This window comes from Brienomyrus brachyistius, chromosome 25 (genome assembly GCF_023856365.1).
Source record: "Brienomyrus brachyistius isolate T26 chromosome 25, BBRACH_0.4, whole genome shotgun sequence".
Taxonomy (NCBI): Eukaryota; Metazoa; Chordata; class Actinopteri; order Osteoglossiformes; family Mormyridae; genus Brienomyrus; species Brienomyrus brachyistius.
The window spans coordinates 6,498,725-6,517,509 of NC_064557.1; the positions used below are offsets into that span (position 1 = coordinate 6,498,725).

Genomic DNA, 18,785 nt, shown 5'->3' on the forward strand with positions numbered 1-18,785 from the left:
CGATCCCATTGACTTTTAACCACCTCTTGCTATCTTGGCGATACGCAAGAAAACACAAGCGACCAATAAAAAGGACAGTCTGAAAGAGACAGAGCTCCGTGACTTCATTTTCTGGACAATGGACTGTCATGCTGGGTAAACAGTCAAGAACCAGCTGAGGTTGGTCAAAGCCAGGATGAGTAAACAGTCAAGAACCAGCTGAGGTTGGTCAAAGCCAGGATGACCCAAACCTCTGTTATAAGTTGAGGACGCATGTTATACGGGTTGATTTTTTTTTTACTTCAAATAACAAGTCTTTTGAATTCCTATTAATCTGCAAAGTGCAATTGTAACAGAAACAGGAGTGTAGTTACAGTACTGCAACGGTGGCTAATCTAACGAGGTGATTTATGTTAGAGCGGAGGTTGATGTCTCTAGTATTAAAAGGCGATATGGGATAAAGTATTAGATTATGTGGACTCTGGGACTGGAGATGCTGAAACTTGATTTGTCGTGTAGCATATGCTCACCTGTATGGGCTTCAGAAAGTCAAGACTGGATAGGAAGTGGGTGTCAGGCCTGCTGGGCCACTGATCCGAGGACTTGCAGATGAGGCCTCGGGCCAGCAGAAGCACGTTGCTGTCCGACGCGTTCGCAAACTCTTCCAGGGAGGTGCCATTGCACAGATCGCTGAGGCGCAACCCGAACCCCCTCATCAGCACCTGGGCAGGAACATCGCAGGAGAGAGGAACATGAGCCCAGAAGAAGCCCCACAGACTGATTTTGCGTATAATATTCAAGTCAAATTAACTAAAATAAATATTTTATCGGATTTATCGACCCCTTGTGCAGCTGAACATGAAGTGTAACAACCGCAAACATAATAACCATGCATGTGTGAAACGGAAAAAAACTAAACTAATGCATATTCAGTGTTATTTCATTTGCATGCAAGTTCATCTTCCCCAATTACCCTTTCCAAACTGATGTCTGCCTCCACGATCTCCTTAACGGCGTGCGGTGGGAATGACGCGTTGTTCTCCAGGAACGCCGACGACAGCTCATTGTCACGGAGAAAGTCCTGCAGTTTGACGCCTGCACACAATGATCATGTCGCATGTCTAGGATGCGTCCACTTCACACATATACTCTGTTTCTTTTCTGTTAGCGTATCGGGCAGTATAGTTCAAGTGTACTTAAATACAGATGTCTGATAATAGTATATAATGATCAAAGTATATAATGCTCAAAATGCAGCATTTATCCAACTCTAGAGAAATCTGACATATTGCTTTCAGTTTTTAATTAATGCTGCGGCTGACATCCGGCAGCAGAATTTAATGATGCATGGTTTAGTCTGCAGTTAGGGTTCCATGACATAATCAGTATTTGATTTTCATTTCAAGCCATCTGCCTTGCTAGTAACCTGATCAGGCATATAAACAAACAAACAATTCAACAAACAAACAAACAGGCAAATAAATAAACAAACAAACAGGCAAATAAACAAACAAACGTTTTTTGCTTTCCTTAAGCCAGAGACCACCAAATTAAAATTGGAACCACTTACTATTTACAAATGAGTAACACACATACGTGCCTAAGTACTGAGGGGGGCCCTCAATATTTCTTGGACCCCCGGTTGATGGGCCCCTGCTATACTACATCAACAAATGGGTTTTGCCCATGGTACTGGAGGCGGCTCACTGATTGGACGACAGCTGCGATGGGCCCACCCTACCTGAGCACATCAGCCTTCTGATTGGCTGTCTCTACGTGAGTCGTGCGGCTGCCCTACCTAGAGCGTGGCTCTGCACGGTTCTCAAGGCCTGAGCCAGGGCCCTCAGACCCTCCATGCTCCTGTCGCTCTGGCTGTACAGCAGGATCCTTTTCAAGTCGATGAACAGGCGTGAAATGCTGCAGCGCGAAAGAAAGACCTTGTAAGAGACAATATGCTGCCTGAAGGCGGCCAAAATGCTTCTCCACTTAATCTACTTACAATCATTTCTTGGCCATTTTTTTGCCTACGATCTACTGAGCTAAGGTCAGAAAAATGCAAGGAATGCAATGCTTCGACATGTGAATGCTTTACATATCGCTACTATATAATCAAGAATTGCGTATAACACACCTCTTCAACAATAACATTTGCAGTATTAAATGTTTCCACAAGCAAACCCCAAGCCCGAAGATAAAATGCATGTTTAATAATAACAGATCATTACACTGACTGGCAAAGCATGTCCACAATCTTACATAGAATTGTTGAAGTTGCCCACAACTCCAGGTGACTCTCCAGGAGTAGGGTAGCGGAAGCAGGGGTTGTTTGCGTTGCAGAAGATCCCCTGGATCCAGGGCAGGGTGCCCGCAGATGGCATGGCTTTGTTTGGAAAGTGGCCTGGCAGGAACAGACCCTTTCCTCAGTATCATGTTGCAGCAGTAACATTTCACGTGGGCTGTTGGATGCAGACTACGTGACTAGCGAACGTATCTCGACAAGGAGCACCGTGCTAATAAGGCAAAGGTTGTGAGTCTGAATCCCTGGAAGCGAACGTGCCGACCTTTTCCTCTACTGCATCCTAAAGGTGTCCAGTAAACCAAAACTCTCCAAGACAAACAGTTCGACTTACACAAGTGCTACACGATTAGTGAACGTTCCGTGCATAACGCACCAGAGATCAGACACCGAGGTCCGTTTGTACACTTAACCTACAGGCCCGCGGCCAGAAATACATTTCATGATGGTCTGGCAACCCTCGGTAAATACCAGTCCTCTAACAGTACATTTTGCTGGCCAGGGTTCCATGCATTTCATTGACCAGGGAGTTGAAGCTAATTTTGGGAATCAAACCCATTATTTTACTGTGGTTATATGCAAAGCTACACCAATGGCTGTAGCCCTTTGTTAATTTGTTAATGTTGACTGCACATGACATTTCTGAATGAGTATATTTTCCAGTGCACTCATCTGAATGTTTATCGTACTCCATTTTCATTTTGGCGTTATAAATACTGTTAAAATTCCACATGGTGTATCGTATTGTATGACCGAAATTTCTTTCGTCCGTATATGTTTTGTGAGAGGTGAGGAGTTTAATGGGCAATAGCAGCAGGGCCAAGCAGAACTTTTCTCAGAAAAGATATTTTTTCAAGAACTGGTTTATTTAAAAATTCATGATTTTCATAACACAATTACTCTTATTTGAGTAGCTATTCGTCAATGCACCACAGAGCCAAGCTGTTCCGGCATCTTCCCGGAAAGTGAGCCAGTTTAATTTTCAGTGGAAGGCAAACATTTCCAGCTTGTTGTTTCAAGGTACATGACCTTGGGATCACAGGCTGACAGAAATATATACCTCTTTAAACTGATGTTTCACAAGTCTTCAGGGAGATATACGGGCTTCCCCGACCAAATCAGCTCCTACCCCGCCGTGCAATGATCAATCAGTGATGTTTTGACAGTTCAGCATATTGCTATTCAAATCTCATTTTGAAGATTCCCAAAATATCATGCTATGTATCACGTCATTATGATATGATGCTATGTAATTTTACTCATGCGAATTTCATGCAGAATTAAGCAAACATGAATTTTCAATGTCAAAAATCTACTTCTGTGGTCACTGTATACATTAATTTATTACCTAGCATTTCCAAGACATGCAAATCATATTAGCACACAGTGTTATAATGCATACTTTTGACTGTGTGCAAAAAAACACAAGGTAGTGTGCTGGATTCTTTGCTGAGACAGCTGGGGATGCGGAAACAAAATAACAGTCTGAAGGGTGTCCTATTCTGACAGTGATTCGACTATAAAAAGAGTCAGAAGACACCTCCATAGATTCACCCCCCCCACCTCTAGAGACAGACACTTACATTCATGTTGCTCATATGGGGGGTAGCTGAGCCTCACAGATATCAGGACGGAGAAAATGAAGAGCGGCCAAACGATCTCGATCAGGAGCTGGAGCTGCAAAATCAGCATGTCGGATCAGAGCAAAAGAGAACCTGCCTGATTCTCAAAAGCCCGATTCAGCATCAGGACGTCTGTACGGCTCGGCCCAACGTCACAGCGGTCTTCATGACGTACCTTCATGAGGATAATTCCCCTCAACAATACCAGTAAACATACTTCCGTCGAAATAACAAAATAAAACACTGTACCTATGATTACTGTCCTGCAGATGAGAGACAGACAGATTGCATTCCCTCAAGAGTCTTTGCAATGTAACAGGCTACTTCCCGTTTAATGTCATCAGCTCATTCATCTCCCAGATATTAATGGGGCAAATATATTCATTAACTACATAATGCTCTCCATCCATCCATCCATCCATCACCCAACTGCCGATCCAGTGCAGGATCATGGGGTATATACACTGCCAGAAAAATGGTTACAGCCCTTTTTGTTCCCCAAGGTACAAACAATATTGATGTCCCCCCCCCCATTTTGGTATCATAATTAGACAAAAATGTACATTTGCCTACAACTATGGTACAAGTGGCAGACCCTCGAGATTACAGCCCCAGTGACAAGTAATTGTACCCTCCTGATGGTGTATTATATACAAATAGCGATAGCATCAAATCCAAATACTTGAAGCAATTTTAACACTTAAATCTATCCTCTATACAGATGAGCCGTCATTGTTTGGAAGAATGTCTCACAGCAGCTCCTTTCCGACCAGAATGCACGTGTATATTTCTGCTGATCGTTTCATTTTACATGCTGCACTTTTTCCACCCTGTTATCTTTTCCTAGGGGCAGGAGAACATACCAGAAAATAACGGCATCTCTCATTCTTTCGCTGCCACGTTCCTGCTTTGCTCCCCTTCGGCCCAAAACCAAGAATGAAAAATGAGAACTCACCGTGTGCCGCCTTCTGCAGGTAAAGTTCTTCCACAGCAGCAGGCCCAGCTGGGTAGAGATGGGCATCTTGCCTCTAAAACTTTCCCCAGTGGGCTCTCAGCTGAAACAGCAGGTTATTTATGACAAAGGAACAAGGGTCAGTATCCCCAAACACGGCATGCTGGTCTAAGATTTCATTCAAAGTACGCTGGTGCTATCTCTGAACCAGAAAACGGCCACTGATAGTGTGGTTTTAAGCAATGTGCCCTGTCTAACCAAGGACACACATTTGCACAATGACACACAGCTTTCAAATCCGTAAACATTTAACAGACCACCTACGCTTTTGAATCAGTCAGTCTTTATCAGATCATTGATTTAAAACAGACAGGATATCATTTTAATACTAAACCTCTGCATGTAATGAAATTTAAAAGCAACATATTAACTAAAACAACCATTGTGTACAGTAAACATAAGAAGAGTTGCTATTTATAAGGCAGAGAAAACAATATCTTTCAGTTAATCCTTAGTCTTTAATATTTTTGTGATGATCCCACTTCCCTTTTACAATATCTGACAGACTGTAAGGAATAATGTTCTTTTCGTTATGGTGTGTGTTCACCTCAATGTACAAAACCTTACAGCCACTCTTCTGATTTGACCTAAGAAAAAAATATTGTTTAAACATTAAAGTGTGCAATCACGCTAAGCATCACGGCCTCGTTTATTATAAATGATGGTTTGTGTTTTAACCAAGCGCGCTAGTCTTTCTTTTGGTGTGAATAGCACATCAATACATCCATCCAACTTCCAAATTCATACTCCGTGAAAAAGTATTTGCGCCATGTCCTATTTTAGTAAAACTTCAACTAAATATTTGATTATCGCGAACAAATACCATTGATACCTTGTGTTATTTATTCATTAAAGAGAAAGTTATGCAACACCAAGTCATGTTTGTTGTATTTACTGATCACATCAGGTCTTCCTTGCAGAGCTGCTTGAACTCAACAGGCAGTCATGGATACAAAGGCATAAACTGTTTTAAGTCAATGCAGTTTAATCCTGGACTTTGTGGAGTCAGGCTCTACAACCCAGAAGCACTTCAGCCTCAACTCATGGACAATCCATTCATCCATCCATCCATCCATCAATCCATCCATCCATCCATCCATGTATCCATCCATGCATCCATCCATCCATCCATCAATCATTCATCCATCCATCCATACATCCATGCATGCATCCATCCATCAATCCATCATGGAGCCTTGCCCAAGAAATGTGGGTCACCAGACAGAACATCAATCCAGACAGCCTGATATTCTCCTGTCAGATTCTCTGTAACACGGCAGATTTCGTGGATCCTCCAACAATGGCATGCCGTCCAGATCCCGATTGGGAAAGCAGCCTTAATCCGTGACACTGCTGCCACTGTGCTTGACCAATGATGTCATATTCATAATGTGAAATGTAGAGATTGGTCTTCACCTCATATAACATATATTGCGCAGGACAAACATTCTACTTTTGACATTTATGCTCCATAAAAACCTATTCCAGGACGAAGAACAAATTAGAAATGAGTATTCATGTTCACCTCAGTGAGCTGAGCTTTGTGACATCCTACTCTAACATATAATCCATGAATGTTTCTGTCTAATGTCTTCCTGGTGCTAAAGTCTCATTACTGACCATGGCTGGGGCCCCTGGATGTCCCTGCGTGTTGTTCCTCCATGATTTCGCAACATGGCCCCTCCTGAGAACATTCATGACACTCCCAAACATTTTCCAAACACTCTGAATCTGACTGTGGTCCAGTAAAGGCCCAGAGCCTGAGATACTTTGTAATCCTCTCCGTGCTGATAAACAAAAACAGCTCCCCACCCGCACCCCCCCCTCCACCAAGGTCTTCAAGAATTTCTTTTGATTGTTGCAAAATGTATGTTCTCAGCTCGATTGCTGCAAATAGGGTCTAACCTTAATAGTTCCTTTATTTGTGCTGTGTTAGTGTAGTAAGCCACAAATCTCCACGAGATAACAAGGGCACTTTGCATATCTAAGAAACGTAAGCTTGGTGTCGTTTTATCGCTGTGTTTGTACAACTACAATACACAAAACAATGTGATAAAGTATAGCTTGGAGAATCAGACTGGAGAATGACGCTGCAAATGATTTTCCTTAACGTGTACACCATAAGAGTGACAGTACATCTTTATTGCGCTGCCAGAGATCAATCCTTTGTGAATAGCCACTGTCGGGTTTACCGCTTCAGTTTGCGATGCCTGGCAACGCAATTAGTCATTCGTTTACTAAAGCGAAAAAATATGCAAATATGATAAAATATGCGCGAATTTAAAAATGTAGTTAATAACAAAATGCAATAATAATGTGGTGCTAAAATATTATTAACCAATGTGTGATATCGTAACAATCAGGTGTCGCAATCAACACACAGTTCTGTTGATTTCAACAGACAACTTGCTTATTCGAGGCGCAACTTCAGACAACGTCTACCTCTTTAGATCTTGTTCTCAACTTATTACTACGACTGCCCACTAATTTACATCTTAATTTACAATAAGGAATCTTGTAGGGACCAACGTTATAAACATCCTTACACCATGGGTACAAAGCAGTAACAGTTATCCCAACGTGAAACAGTTAACTTTTTTGGGGGGTGCTGTCGGACATGCAGCGCAGTTTCTCAATATAATGAAGTACAGATGCTTGGCAGATGGATCCGACAGTGGTCGCTCAGAAACTGTCTTCGTTATAGTTTACACGGCACACTTATAAAAACATATATTTACACCCGTTTATAATATTCTTTGGAATAATCTTTGATGTTTAAAAAGGGAAGCAAGACGACGATGCGGTGGGACAACTTATTCCAATTACTGCAATTTACTTAAATATATTAAAACAGTAACGCAAATGCTCAGATAAGGCGAAGGACATTTTAACGCGTGCATATTAATGTTTTGCAGTCATTATATTGAGTCAGTGAAGTCAGAACTCGAAAACAACCAAACAAAAAGTGCATACCTTTACAAGAGTACGAAGAGTGATTTGACAAGAGCATGAATAATCATCCTTTTGGGTAGAAAGTTATATTAAAGCATTTCTTGGCTATGTTTTCTCCGGCATTGTCCACACCGAACCACGGCACTATAACAGCGCTTTTCCTCTCTTCGGATCTTTTATACGACCTCCCAAACTGGCGCTTTAAGACTGCGGGTTACTCCCGGTCAAACCATCCTGTGCCGTTAATTTGCTCCGGTCCCTCCGAGGGGCGCGCGCGTGGGGCCACACGGCCCCTTAAAGGGAGACGCTTATTCTTAAAACGTCACTTTTTTTCTAACCAATTTTTTTCTAGCCACATTCATACAGCTACTGACAAAAGACAGGATTTGCCATGACTTTAAAAAGTGTATTAACTCAGGATGGGGTGGGGGACGAGTCTATATCAATCAATGGCAAACAGTATAATCTTAGAGGTGTTTACATGTGCCTCCGATGTGCAGTTCAGGCAAGTTGTCAAAAAACAAGAGCAGACATCCAGCAGCAGTATGTGGGACTGCAAACACAGCCATTTTAGTCTGTTATTTGCTGAAATACAGGTACACTGGAGCGCTTCTTTGCTTGTATCCCATCATGCCCTCCATTGAGACACACATGCTTACAGGTGAGAGTGAAGCTTGCGGTCTGAGCCCTCCGGAGCACTTTAGAGACATAAGGACTTCACTCAAAGGCCCAACAGACTAGGGCTGCCAACCATCCAGGATATTCCCAGACCACCCCAGATTTTGGTCAGCTGTCCAGGGAAATGGCCAATGACTGTGTGTCCAGGAATTTACAGGACTGAGGTGGCAAGCCTACAACAGACATGTGACTATTGCACAGAGAACGGGACTCAAACCTGCAACCTTCTGGTCACAGACACAGAAGCCTAATCGGCTGAGGTCAGTATGTGTATAAGGCTGTAGCGCTAGAGGTTACCCATCAGGCAGAGTGGTGGCATGCCAGGCCAATGGCAAATGTAGATAGTATAGGTAGCATGTTTTGAGTTATACTTGTGTTGTATGTTAATGTCATGTGTACTGTTAAATTTTAATTGTTGTAAGAAATGGTGTGTGTGTGTGTGTGTGTGTGTGCGAGCGGGTATACACAATGCCCCCATAATGTGATAATTCCTGATCCCCATAAGGGAAAACTCTATTTTATAAATATCGGTGACTGCTATGAAAAAGCTAAAAATGTAAAAATTTTGCTTGGTTACCTATGGTTATGGTTAGGGCAGGGTGGGGGTTAAGGTTGTCTTAGTTAGCATTAGCATTTTTCCCATAGAAGTGAATAAGCAGGCCCCATAAGGATAGGTATCCCCTACACGTGCGTGTATGTGTGTGTTTATGTGTGTGTGTCCAAAAGTAGTGGGACACACTTCTCAGTCATTCACTTTAGGTGTTTCATTCAGACCCATTGCCACAGGTGTATAAAATTAAGCACTTTGTCATGCAGTCGGGTTTACAAACGTTTGAGGATGAATGGGTCATTCTGAAGAGATCAGTGCAGTCAGGAGTAGTGCTGTCACATGATGCCACCTTTGCAAAGTCAACTGTAATTCCAGTCAACTAAAATTTCGTCCCTGCTAGATATTCCACAGTCAACAGCAAGTGGTATTATTATAAAAGAGGACGTCTTTAGAGAACGACAGAAACTCGGCCATAAAGCGGCAGACCACATAGAGTAACAGAGCATAGTGTGTGAAAGGCACCAACGGTCTGTAGACACCAAACCTCTTCTGGCATTAACTCCAGCACAAAACCTGTGCACCGGAAGCTTCATGGAATGGGCTTCCATGGCTGAGCAGCTGTATACAAGCCTCACATCACCAAGCACAATGACAAGTGTCAGATGGAGTGGAGTAAAGCACCCTGTCACTGGACTCTGGAGTTTACCTCTATTCACTCCAGATGTCTGATGAATCGTAGGCTATTTACTGTGTGAACGTCGTACATATTCGATTTGAGTAAAATATGCAGTACAACTGGTCTGTTAAGGGGTCTAAATTAATTCATGGTTTATTTGTTAATTTCCGTAACCCTCTCTCTAGCTCGAATTCAGTAGCATATATATATGCTAATTGATAGGATTTGCCTGATAATATCTGTCCATGATAATGACGTATCACATTAAAATGAATTGTATATGGACACAGTGGGAATTTCGAATCATAGTCGTATCTATAAAGAATTTATTTAGGACGAGTTACAAAGTTGTTTAGTATTGCTATACGTGAATCATTCTTGAAAGGATAAAACATATTTTCGCTTATTTCATGCGAATGTTGAAAATCTTGCTAAAGAGTGAATAGACATAAGATCAAATTAATTTCTTAACAAGCAAACTATTGGATGTAAAACATTTATTTTAAAGAGTGAAAATATTTAATTGCATCCAGTTCCAAGTTTCCAGGTACTGGGAAAACTCCAAGCCAAGTTTAAAAAAAAAAAAGCGGATTTTCAATCGTAATGTTTGTGAAATGTGCCCACAATCACCGCAGATTGAGCGCCCCTCCCACCAGCGATAGTGACGTAGCTGCCTGTAAGTCACAGAAAGTGGGTGAAAGGCGACATGACGTCTTATGGGGTCTCCGGCTGTAAGGGTGCAGCGTCTCACGCCAGGGAAGCGTTCCACTGCACACTCTCCAAAAGCTGCCGTCAACATATTTGGTGGAAAATAGATACCAAATAGGATTCTAGTATGAGAACTGACACATATATTGCTAAAATCAAATCACATTGAACGTGAAATGAACATTTTTTATTATAAAGAATATGTGCGACTATAGAAGACCAACGAGATACCTTTGTTGATTTTAAAAATGTTTGTCCACTCTCTTCCTACTCTGCAGAGTCCGGAGACACACGGTTAAGGGGAACCAGTCACTCTAAATAGCCTTTAAAGCGTACAGTGTGTAATGAAACTTGGGTTTTTATAATAAACTTGGAAAATGGTCGTTCTTTGAAAGCCACCAGGCCACGTTCACACTGGTGACAGTCCACCTCAGTTGTTGCCCTGATTCGGCTCAGACTCTGCACCTTCATCTCTGCTTCTCTTATGTGGGAAATTTTGTTACATTAAATTTCTATGAAGGAAATCAGTGTTTCCTTTACGTGGGATTTTAGATGTAAATACTTTTCCTTAAATTACTGTATAGAGCTCAGGATCATGGTGCAATCGTCTTCTGTCCGTGACTCGCTGGCTTCTGGAACATGCTGGAACGCTGATCTTCTTATGACTGTGAGTTGAACGGCTCGGAACCAAATCTGGACATAACACTACATACCTCAATACAATTGGTTGCTTATTAAACAGTATTTATGTTGTTGTTTTGGGACAATGACCAATCCCACCAAGCCGCCCATATTTCTCAGGATAGCTGCTGCTCCTAGAGCAATGAGTTTCTCTTGACAGTGATTTGAGCTCTACATCCTGGAACAATGACTTAGTCACATCTGTCAATCGACTTCTTGGCTTTTTAACATTAACCTATTAGGACCCTCTTTATCCTGGGACAGTGATTTCTGAAGCTTCCGATTAGTTTTCGTCACTGTCATTGTAGCAGTCCAGCATTTCTGAAGCATTGTTCTCTTCCTCTCCATCACTTGTGCTTCTTTAGCTTCATTTAGGAGGACTAACACTCGAAAATGACCCATTTCTGCTACAACACAGATGAATCAGAGACCGATATGAAAGACAAGGCAGAGGTCATGTTATGGTTCGGAAAATACTTCATGAGTATTGCTTGAGTGATGTTAGCTACTTGTCCGGTATCTGTGGCAATCGACATTGAAGAAATACTCATCCATCCATCCAATCATCCATCCATCTTCCAACTGCCTATGGTGCTCAGGGCTGTGAGTGAACCTGGGCTTATGCCAGGCAGGAGCAACAGGGCACAAGGCAGAGGAACAACCCAGACTGGATCCCAATCTATCACAGGTGATGGAAAAAAAGCATTACATTTACAATAATTTAGGGCAAATCTCCAGCAGAAGGCTTGGCCTTTTCTCAAACCCAAAAAGCACACGCCACCCTCCTGTACTGACAAGGGCTGCTTAGGGCTGCCCCCAAACGCCCCCTTTCCAAAACTGCCATAGCCGGTCTACTGTCCATTCAGGAATAATAAAATGCTTTGCATAGAGCAACGTTTTCTCTCAAAATGCATCCCAACTCCCATCCTTGCGGTTAAAGTTTCCATTACAAAAAATAATGGCTGATCCCTTGCAGTATAATTGCATTCAGTAGTCAGCCCAAGGACCAAAATGAGATAGGACTTCCTGCGAGGAACTATACTGTCCAGGAGATAATGAGAAAACCCTGACAGACGTATGAGCCTCGGGCCAATTGTGGCTGGATACCGCAGGGGTAGCTGGGTACTGTCAGACCAATAACGGCCTAAACCCAGAAAAGCATTTCCAGGGTTGTTTTATTTAATGACCATGGATGTTAAATTCTTGGTCTTCAGCACACAGCTGTTAGTCTACAGCATTCCATAACATCAGCATACAATTTCCATGCTGCCTAAAGGCAACATTCAAATACATTCACAGATTTCCCTCACAAGATAGATACACTGTTAACAAATGCTATAAAAAAGTTAGCTAAATATGTATAATTACTTATAAACGTATTTTATCAATAATGTAAACGGGCAAGGCTACTTTCTACACATTACAGTCGAGCTAAATATTTTCTTTATTGCTTCAAGACCAGGTGCTTTATCCACATATATAAAATCACAAATTTTATTTTAGGTTGCTTCTACTCATTGGAACCAGATGGTGGTTTTTTTTTTAGAAAAAAATCAATTTTGTTTAAATATATCAATTTCAGTTCATATTAACCATATCATTCTAAGACTACAACCATGCTGACCGATCGATTGCTGGAACGGAACCAAAATTTAGGCCCAAAGTGTTAATGAAAACAAAGAACATCGTCTGTGCGACTTTGGCTCTCATGTGCGAATGGGATTCCTGGCCCAAGCAGGGTACATGCATGCAAACACATTCATTCATGGGGGGGGGGGGGGGGGGGGTTGGAGCTTATTCAATAAGGACAGGAGACAAGGTAGGGGTGCAGATGGGGGGTGTCAGTCAAACAGGGTCAACACAGGGTACATGTACAGAGACATGCGAGTGATCCACCATGCCAGCCAACAAATGCCTTTTTATAAATTGTTTGTCCACATAGTAATAAAACTTATAGTCATTGGTTATGTACATTATTTTACTTGTTAAATTACTGTTTGTAAAATATGGCATGGTGGAAATTCTGGTGATCGCGTTCCATCAAGAGAATTCAATAAATAAGTCCAACACTCTAATGTTTGTGAGCTGCAGTACTGTGTGCCAAACTACACAAAATGCTAGGAAGAGATAAGGAATGTATGTGAAATGGCAGGGGGGGTCAGACACCACGCTGTGTTTTATTCGACTTTGGACCAACAAAGAACAGGAGCGCGTGTTAGTCCTGCAGAACAGAATCCGGACCCTTTATTAATCCCATGGGGAAATTCTCTCTGCCCCCAGCTTGCTCTCCATACAGGTGAGAGCAGGCTGCTTTGAGGTTATGGGGAAGGGGCAGCCACCCTGCAGCAACCAGGGAGCTGGGGGTTAAATTAGGGGTCTTGCTCAAGAGCCCATGGACATCAGACTATTCTGTAATGGCCAGGCTCAGACCGGCACCTGCTCACAGGCAGAGAGGCTTCCCGGGCTGAGCCACACTGCCCCCTGTCACCTGGGATGACTCATTTTCTTCTGAAGTAGGTAATACCAGCAAAAAGTGTTGTATTCTTCTGTTAAATATAATTATGCATTTTGCCATGTTACATTTCTTTTTAGGACACAGTTGTTGATCAGCATCAAAATATAGGAAACACATAGAAGCTCATTCTGTAACACTTCAAATGTCTAGCAAAGAATGAATGAACTCAGAAATTGATAAATAAACTGCACAATTGCAAGATTTATTGTCCAGCCTCATGAAATGTAAAACAATGTAGGTTACTACATTTACATTTACAGCATTTGGCAGACGCCCTTAGCCAGAGTGACTTACATAAGTGCTTCAAGACGCTGCGATGAATTTTCCCGATACTAGCTCAGTAAGGACCCAGGCTATGAATACCATCCATCCATCCATCCATTTTCCAAACCGCTTATCCTATTGGGTCGCGGGGGGTCCGGAGCCTATCCCGGAATCAATGGGCACGAGGCAGGGAACAACCCAGGATGGGGGGCCAGCCCATCGCAGGGCACACTCACACACCATTCACCCACACATGCACACCCACGGGCAATTCAGCAACTCCAATTAGCCTCAGCATGTTTTTGGACTGTGGGGGGAAACCGGAGTACCCGGAGGAAACCCCACGACGACACGGGGAGAACATGCAAACTCCGCACACATGTGACCCAGGCGGAGACTCGAACCCGGGTCCCAGAGGTGTGAGGCGACAGTGCTAACCACTGCACCACCATGCCGCCCCGCTATGAATACCATCTATCTAAATACCATCTATCTGAATACTCTGTTGAGAAAGTGCAACAATTTTTTTTTTTGTACACACACACACACACGGAATAGAGCTGGGTAAGAATACAGAAGTACTACTTCAGGTATTTCTGAAAAAGGAATGTTTTGAGTTGTCGCTTGAAGACAGCCAAGGTTTCTGCTGTTCGGACAACAAGGGGGAGTTCATTCCACCAACTAGGCGCCAGGACAGAGAAGAGCCGAGATGTGTGTCGTCCTTTTGTCTTGAGGGGTGGAGGGACCAGTCAAGCAGTGCTGGAGGATCGGAGAGATCGGGGTGCAGTACGGGGTGTGATGAGGTCCTTTAGGTAGGATGGTGCCAGACAATTTTTGGCTTTGTATGCGAGCATCAGTGTTTTGAATTTGATGCGGGCAGCTACAGGAATCCAGTGGAGAGAGCGTAGCAAGGGAGTGGTGTGGGAGAACTTGGGAAGGTTGAAAACAAGTCGAGCAGCTGCATTCTGAATCAGTTGGAAGGGACAGATGGCGCGCAGTGGTAAACCCGCTAGAAGCGAGTTGCAGTAGTCCAGGCGTGAGATGACAAGGGACTGGACGAGTATCTGGGTAGCCCAAGTGGAAAGAAATGGACATATCCTCCTGATGTTAAAGAGGAGAAACCGACAAGAGCGGGAAAAACTGGTGATATGTGAGGAAAAGGACAACCGATCATCTATGGTAACTCCAAGGTTGCGAGCAGAACCCGAAGGACGGATCAGGGAGTTGTCAAAGGAGATCGCAAGGTCCTGGAGGGGGGATGAGTCAGCCGGGATGTAAAGCAGTTCGGTTTTACTAGTGTTGAGTTTTAGCTTGTGAGCGGTCATCCCAGATGAGATGTCTGCCAAGCATGTAGAGATCTTAGTGGAGACATGAGTGTCTGAGGGAGGGAAGGAGAGGATGAGTTGAGTGTCATCGGCATAGCAGTGGTAGGAGAAGCCATGTGAGGATATAACTTCGCCAAGAGATTTAGTGTAGAGGGAGAATAGGAGAGGGCCAAGAACCGAGCCCTGAGAGACACCGGTGAAAAGACAACGTGGGGTAGATGTGGATCCATTCCATGTCACTTGGTATGTTCAGCCTTCTAGGTAGGAAGCAAGCCAGCGCCATGCCAAGCCACCAATGCCAAGACTCCTAAGGATGGACAGGAGAGTCTTGTGGTTGACTGTGTCAAACGCAGCTGATAGGTCAAGAAGAATGAGGACAGATGACAGTTTGGCTGATCTGGTAGCATGTAGCTTCTCAGTGACTGCTAAGAGGGCAGTCTTGTAGAGTGAGCTGCTTTGAAGCCAGACTGATTAGGATCCTGGAGGTTGTTCTGAGAGAGACAGAGAGAAAGCTGGTTGTAGACTGTACGTTCGAGGATTTTTGAAAAGGAAGGAAAGAAGCGATACTGGTCGGTAGTTGCAAGTGTCCGAGGGATTTAGAGTGGGTTTTTTTAAGATGGGAATGACCCTGGCTATTTTGAATGCTGTTGGTACATGACCGGAAATTATGGAGCCATTAATGATAGTGGCGATGAAGGGGAGAAGGTCTAGAGAGATTTTCTGAAGCAATGTGGAAGGGATTGGATCAAGTGAGCAGGTGGTAGGATTGGAAGATGAGATGACTTTCATGATCTCATCTGCCGTAAGACCAGAAAACTGGGCCAGTGAGGGGGGAGGGAAATCCTTAGTGTGTAGTGTAGTGGATGAGGGAGAGAATGTCTGACAGATTCTGTCAATCTTCTCGGCCAAGAAATTGGCAAAATCTTCAGCAGTCAGGGAGGAGGGAGCAGAAGGTGGTGGAGGGTTGAGTAGTGATGAAAAGATGTTATGGAGTTTGCAAGGATCTTGTGAGGATAATTCTAGTTTTTCTTTGTAAAAGGTAGTTTTAGCTGCAGTCACGTCCATAGAGAATTTGGATAGCAGAGTACGGTAGGAAGACAGATCTGCATCAAGCTTAGATTTCTTCCACGTCCTCTCTGCTACCCGCAATTCTCTTCGGTTGGTGTGTAATGCAGCTGAAAGCCAAGGAGCAGGGCGAGTTTTCCTGGGTTTGGAAGATAGCCGGCAGAGTTCGTCCAAGGATGTGGAAAGTGAGGCGATGAGAGTATCAGTTGCAGACTCCAGTGCCAGGGAGGAAAAGGAGTCAAGGTCAGGAAGGTAAGACAGGGTGCAGGAAGCAACAGAAGAAGGGGAGACAGAGTGGAGGTTTGGTCGAGTGGGCAGGAAATGTTGAAAACCGGGATTGGCCAAGACGGGTAGGGCAATGGTAAAGGATACAAAGTGGTGATCAGAAATGTGTAGAGGAGTAGAAGTGATGTCAGTAGCTGGAGAGGGGCGGCTGAAAACCAGGTCGAGGACGTTACCTCCTTTGTGTGTGGGAGAGCAGTTGTTGGATGTTAGAGAGAAGGAGTCGAGAAATGGGAGGAGACCAGAAGAAAGGAACTTGTCATGGGGGAAGTTGAAGTCACCAAGGAGAATGAGAGAGGTGTCGTCAGTGGGGAAGAGACTGAGGAGAGTATCGAGTTCCTCTAGAAAGTAGCCTAGGGGGCCAGGAGGGCGGTAGACAACAATGATTAGAATATTGAACGGAGAGGAAACAGCAACTCCATGGAATTCAAAGGAAGAAATGTTGAGATAGGGCAGAGAGAGGGGTGACTAGCACCAGTTCCGAGATAGCAACAGACCTGTGCCACCGCCCCTGCCAGTCTGGCGAGGAGAGTGAGAGAAAGCATAAGCAGAGGAGAGAGCTGCCGGGGTAGCCGAGTTCTCAGGCAATATCCAGGTCTCCGTCAGAACCAGAAAGTCAAGAGAGTGGTGTGAAGCAAGGGCAGAAATGAAATCAGCCTTCTTTACAGCAGACTGGCAATTCCAGAGGCCACCCAGCACGCTTCGCTGGGACTGGGGTGTTATGGGAGGGTACACAAGATTACTGGGTGTGCGGCACCTGGATGTTGGGTGAGATATCCTAGATCTAAAAGATAAGTGGACTGGGATAGGTCTAAGGCACATGTCTACAGTGACGGTGTGAGAGAAATAGAGGATTGGATAGAGTACGAGAGAAAGGATTAGAAGTAGTAGCAACAACTACACTGTTTGCCTTTACAGACACACTACACTTGATTGCCAGAAACTACACACAACAACAGTTCCAACCGAGTCTGAGACAGAAAGTAAACAGAGTCCTACCTTACTAGCAGAGAAGAAATCCACAAACAGAGCTTGAAGCACACTGAGTATTGAGCTGGAGTCACCTTCAATTTAACTCAGTAAGGCCTGCCCCCTAATTAACACCTTCAGGGAGACCGAAACTGCACTTGATTGCCAGAAACTACACACCACAACAACAACAGTTCCAACCCAGTCTGAGACAGAAAGTAAACGGAGTCCTACCTTACTAGCAGAGAAGAAATCCAAAAACAGAGCTTGAAGCACACTGAGTATTGAGCTACTCACTTCTTCTCATTGAGCTACTTACTACTTCTGCTGCGGTACATCTTAAGGCAGAAATACCTTATTTTCAAACCTTTTTAATGCCAGCATCTAACAACAGTGATCTAACAGTGACGACAGCGGAAGTGACAGGGCTGGTTCCCTCCTTGTTATACTTGAGCAGAAAATAGCATCTTAAGTTTTACAGGAGAAAATGTGCCTCAGATGTACAGTATGCAACTAGGTGGTAATGAGCAGATACCTACCAGATCCTCAGTCTTAGTCATATGATCATCTGGAAATATTTCCTGATATTAGGTTCCACTTGGGACTAATTCGGAGATTCTTAGAATTAGGCTTCGCGTGAGTGACCATCGCTCTGGCCCTGGCAGACAATAACACAATCCCAGCATACGCCAAGGTTCAGTGATGGATGGTGACTCCCTCTTTGTTCATTACACTATTTGTAACCTTGTTTATGTGACAGAATTCTTAAAAAACCCCTTTCTCACATAAGTATTTCATTAGCATTTTCACTTTCCGCAATAAAAACATTTCACAGCTCACAAAGGACTGTGAAATGGATATTTCAACTTCCACCGGTTTCTTACCGGTAAGTGAGCTGATTGCAAAGGTCTGCAATTAGGCCTGTTGGTTTTGTGAAAATATTTGTACACACACGTGACCTAGAGGGAGACTTGATCCTGGGTTTCAGACGTGTGAGGCAACAGTGCTAACCACTGCAGCACCATGCCACCCAACTTAGGCTACGTGAAGGCACCAAATTAAAAACATTTTATTTTCAAAAAAATTATATTCTAGTACAAATAACGTGATTAAGAATAAATTGCACAATAATGTAATTATATTAAGAAATCTGCAGAATCATTTTACCATTTATTATTTTATTAAATATTTTAAACATCTTCCGTTCCTCA

At 43.4% G+C, this 18,785-nt stretch overlaps 1 protein-coding gene across 4 annotated transcripts in view; it reads right to left on the reverse strand.

Moving 5' to 3' along the window:
• Positions 1–18,785, reverse strand: part of LOC125720520 (phospholipid-transporting ATPase ABCA1-like) — a 43,202-nt gene that overhangs the window by 22,410 nt on the left and 2,007 nt on the right. The window contains exons 1-7 of one of the 4 annotated variants that reach the window (XM_048996019.1): positions 17,809–17,831; positions 4,853–4,952; positions 3,859–3,952; positions 2,236–2,377; positions 1,778–1,896; positions 953–1,074; positions 510–701 (exon numbers count right to left, since the gene is read on the reverse strand). In XM_048996019.1, coding sequence (XP_048851976.1) covers positions 510–701; positions 953–1,074; positions 1,778–1,896; positions 2,236–2,377; positions 3,859–3,952; positions 4,853–4,918 — 735 coding nt within the window. In that variant the 5' untranslated portion in view covers positions 4,919–4,952; positions 17,809–17,831. Of the gene's footprint in view, positions 1–509; positions 702–952; positions 1,075–1,777; positions 1,897–2,235; positions 2,378–3,858; positions 3,953–4,852; positions 4,953–7,882; positions 8,212–17,604; positions 17,675–17,808; positions 17,832–18,785 lie in introns of those variants that run through there. The other 3 variants (XM_048996018.1, XM_048996017.1, XM_048996021.1) reach the window with 3 other exon arrangements.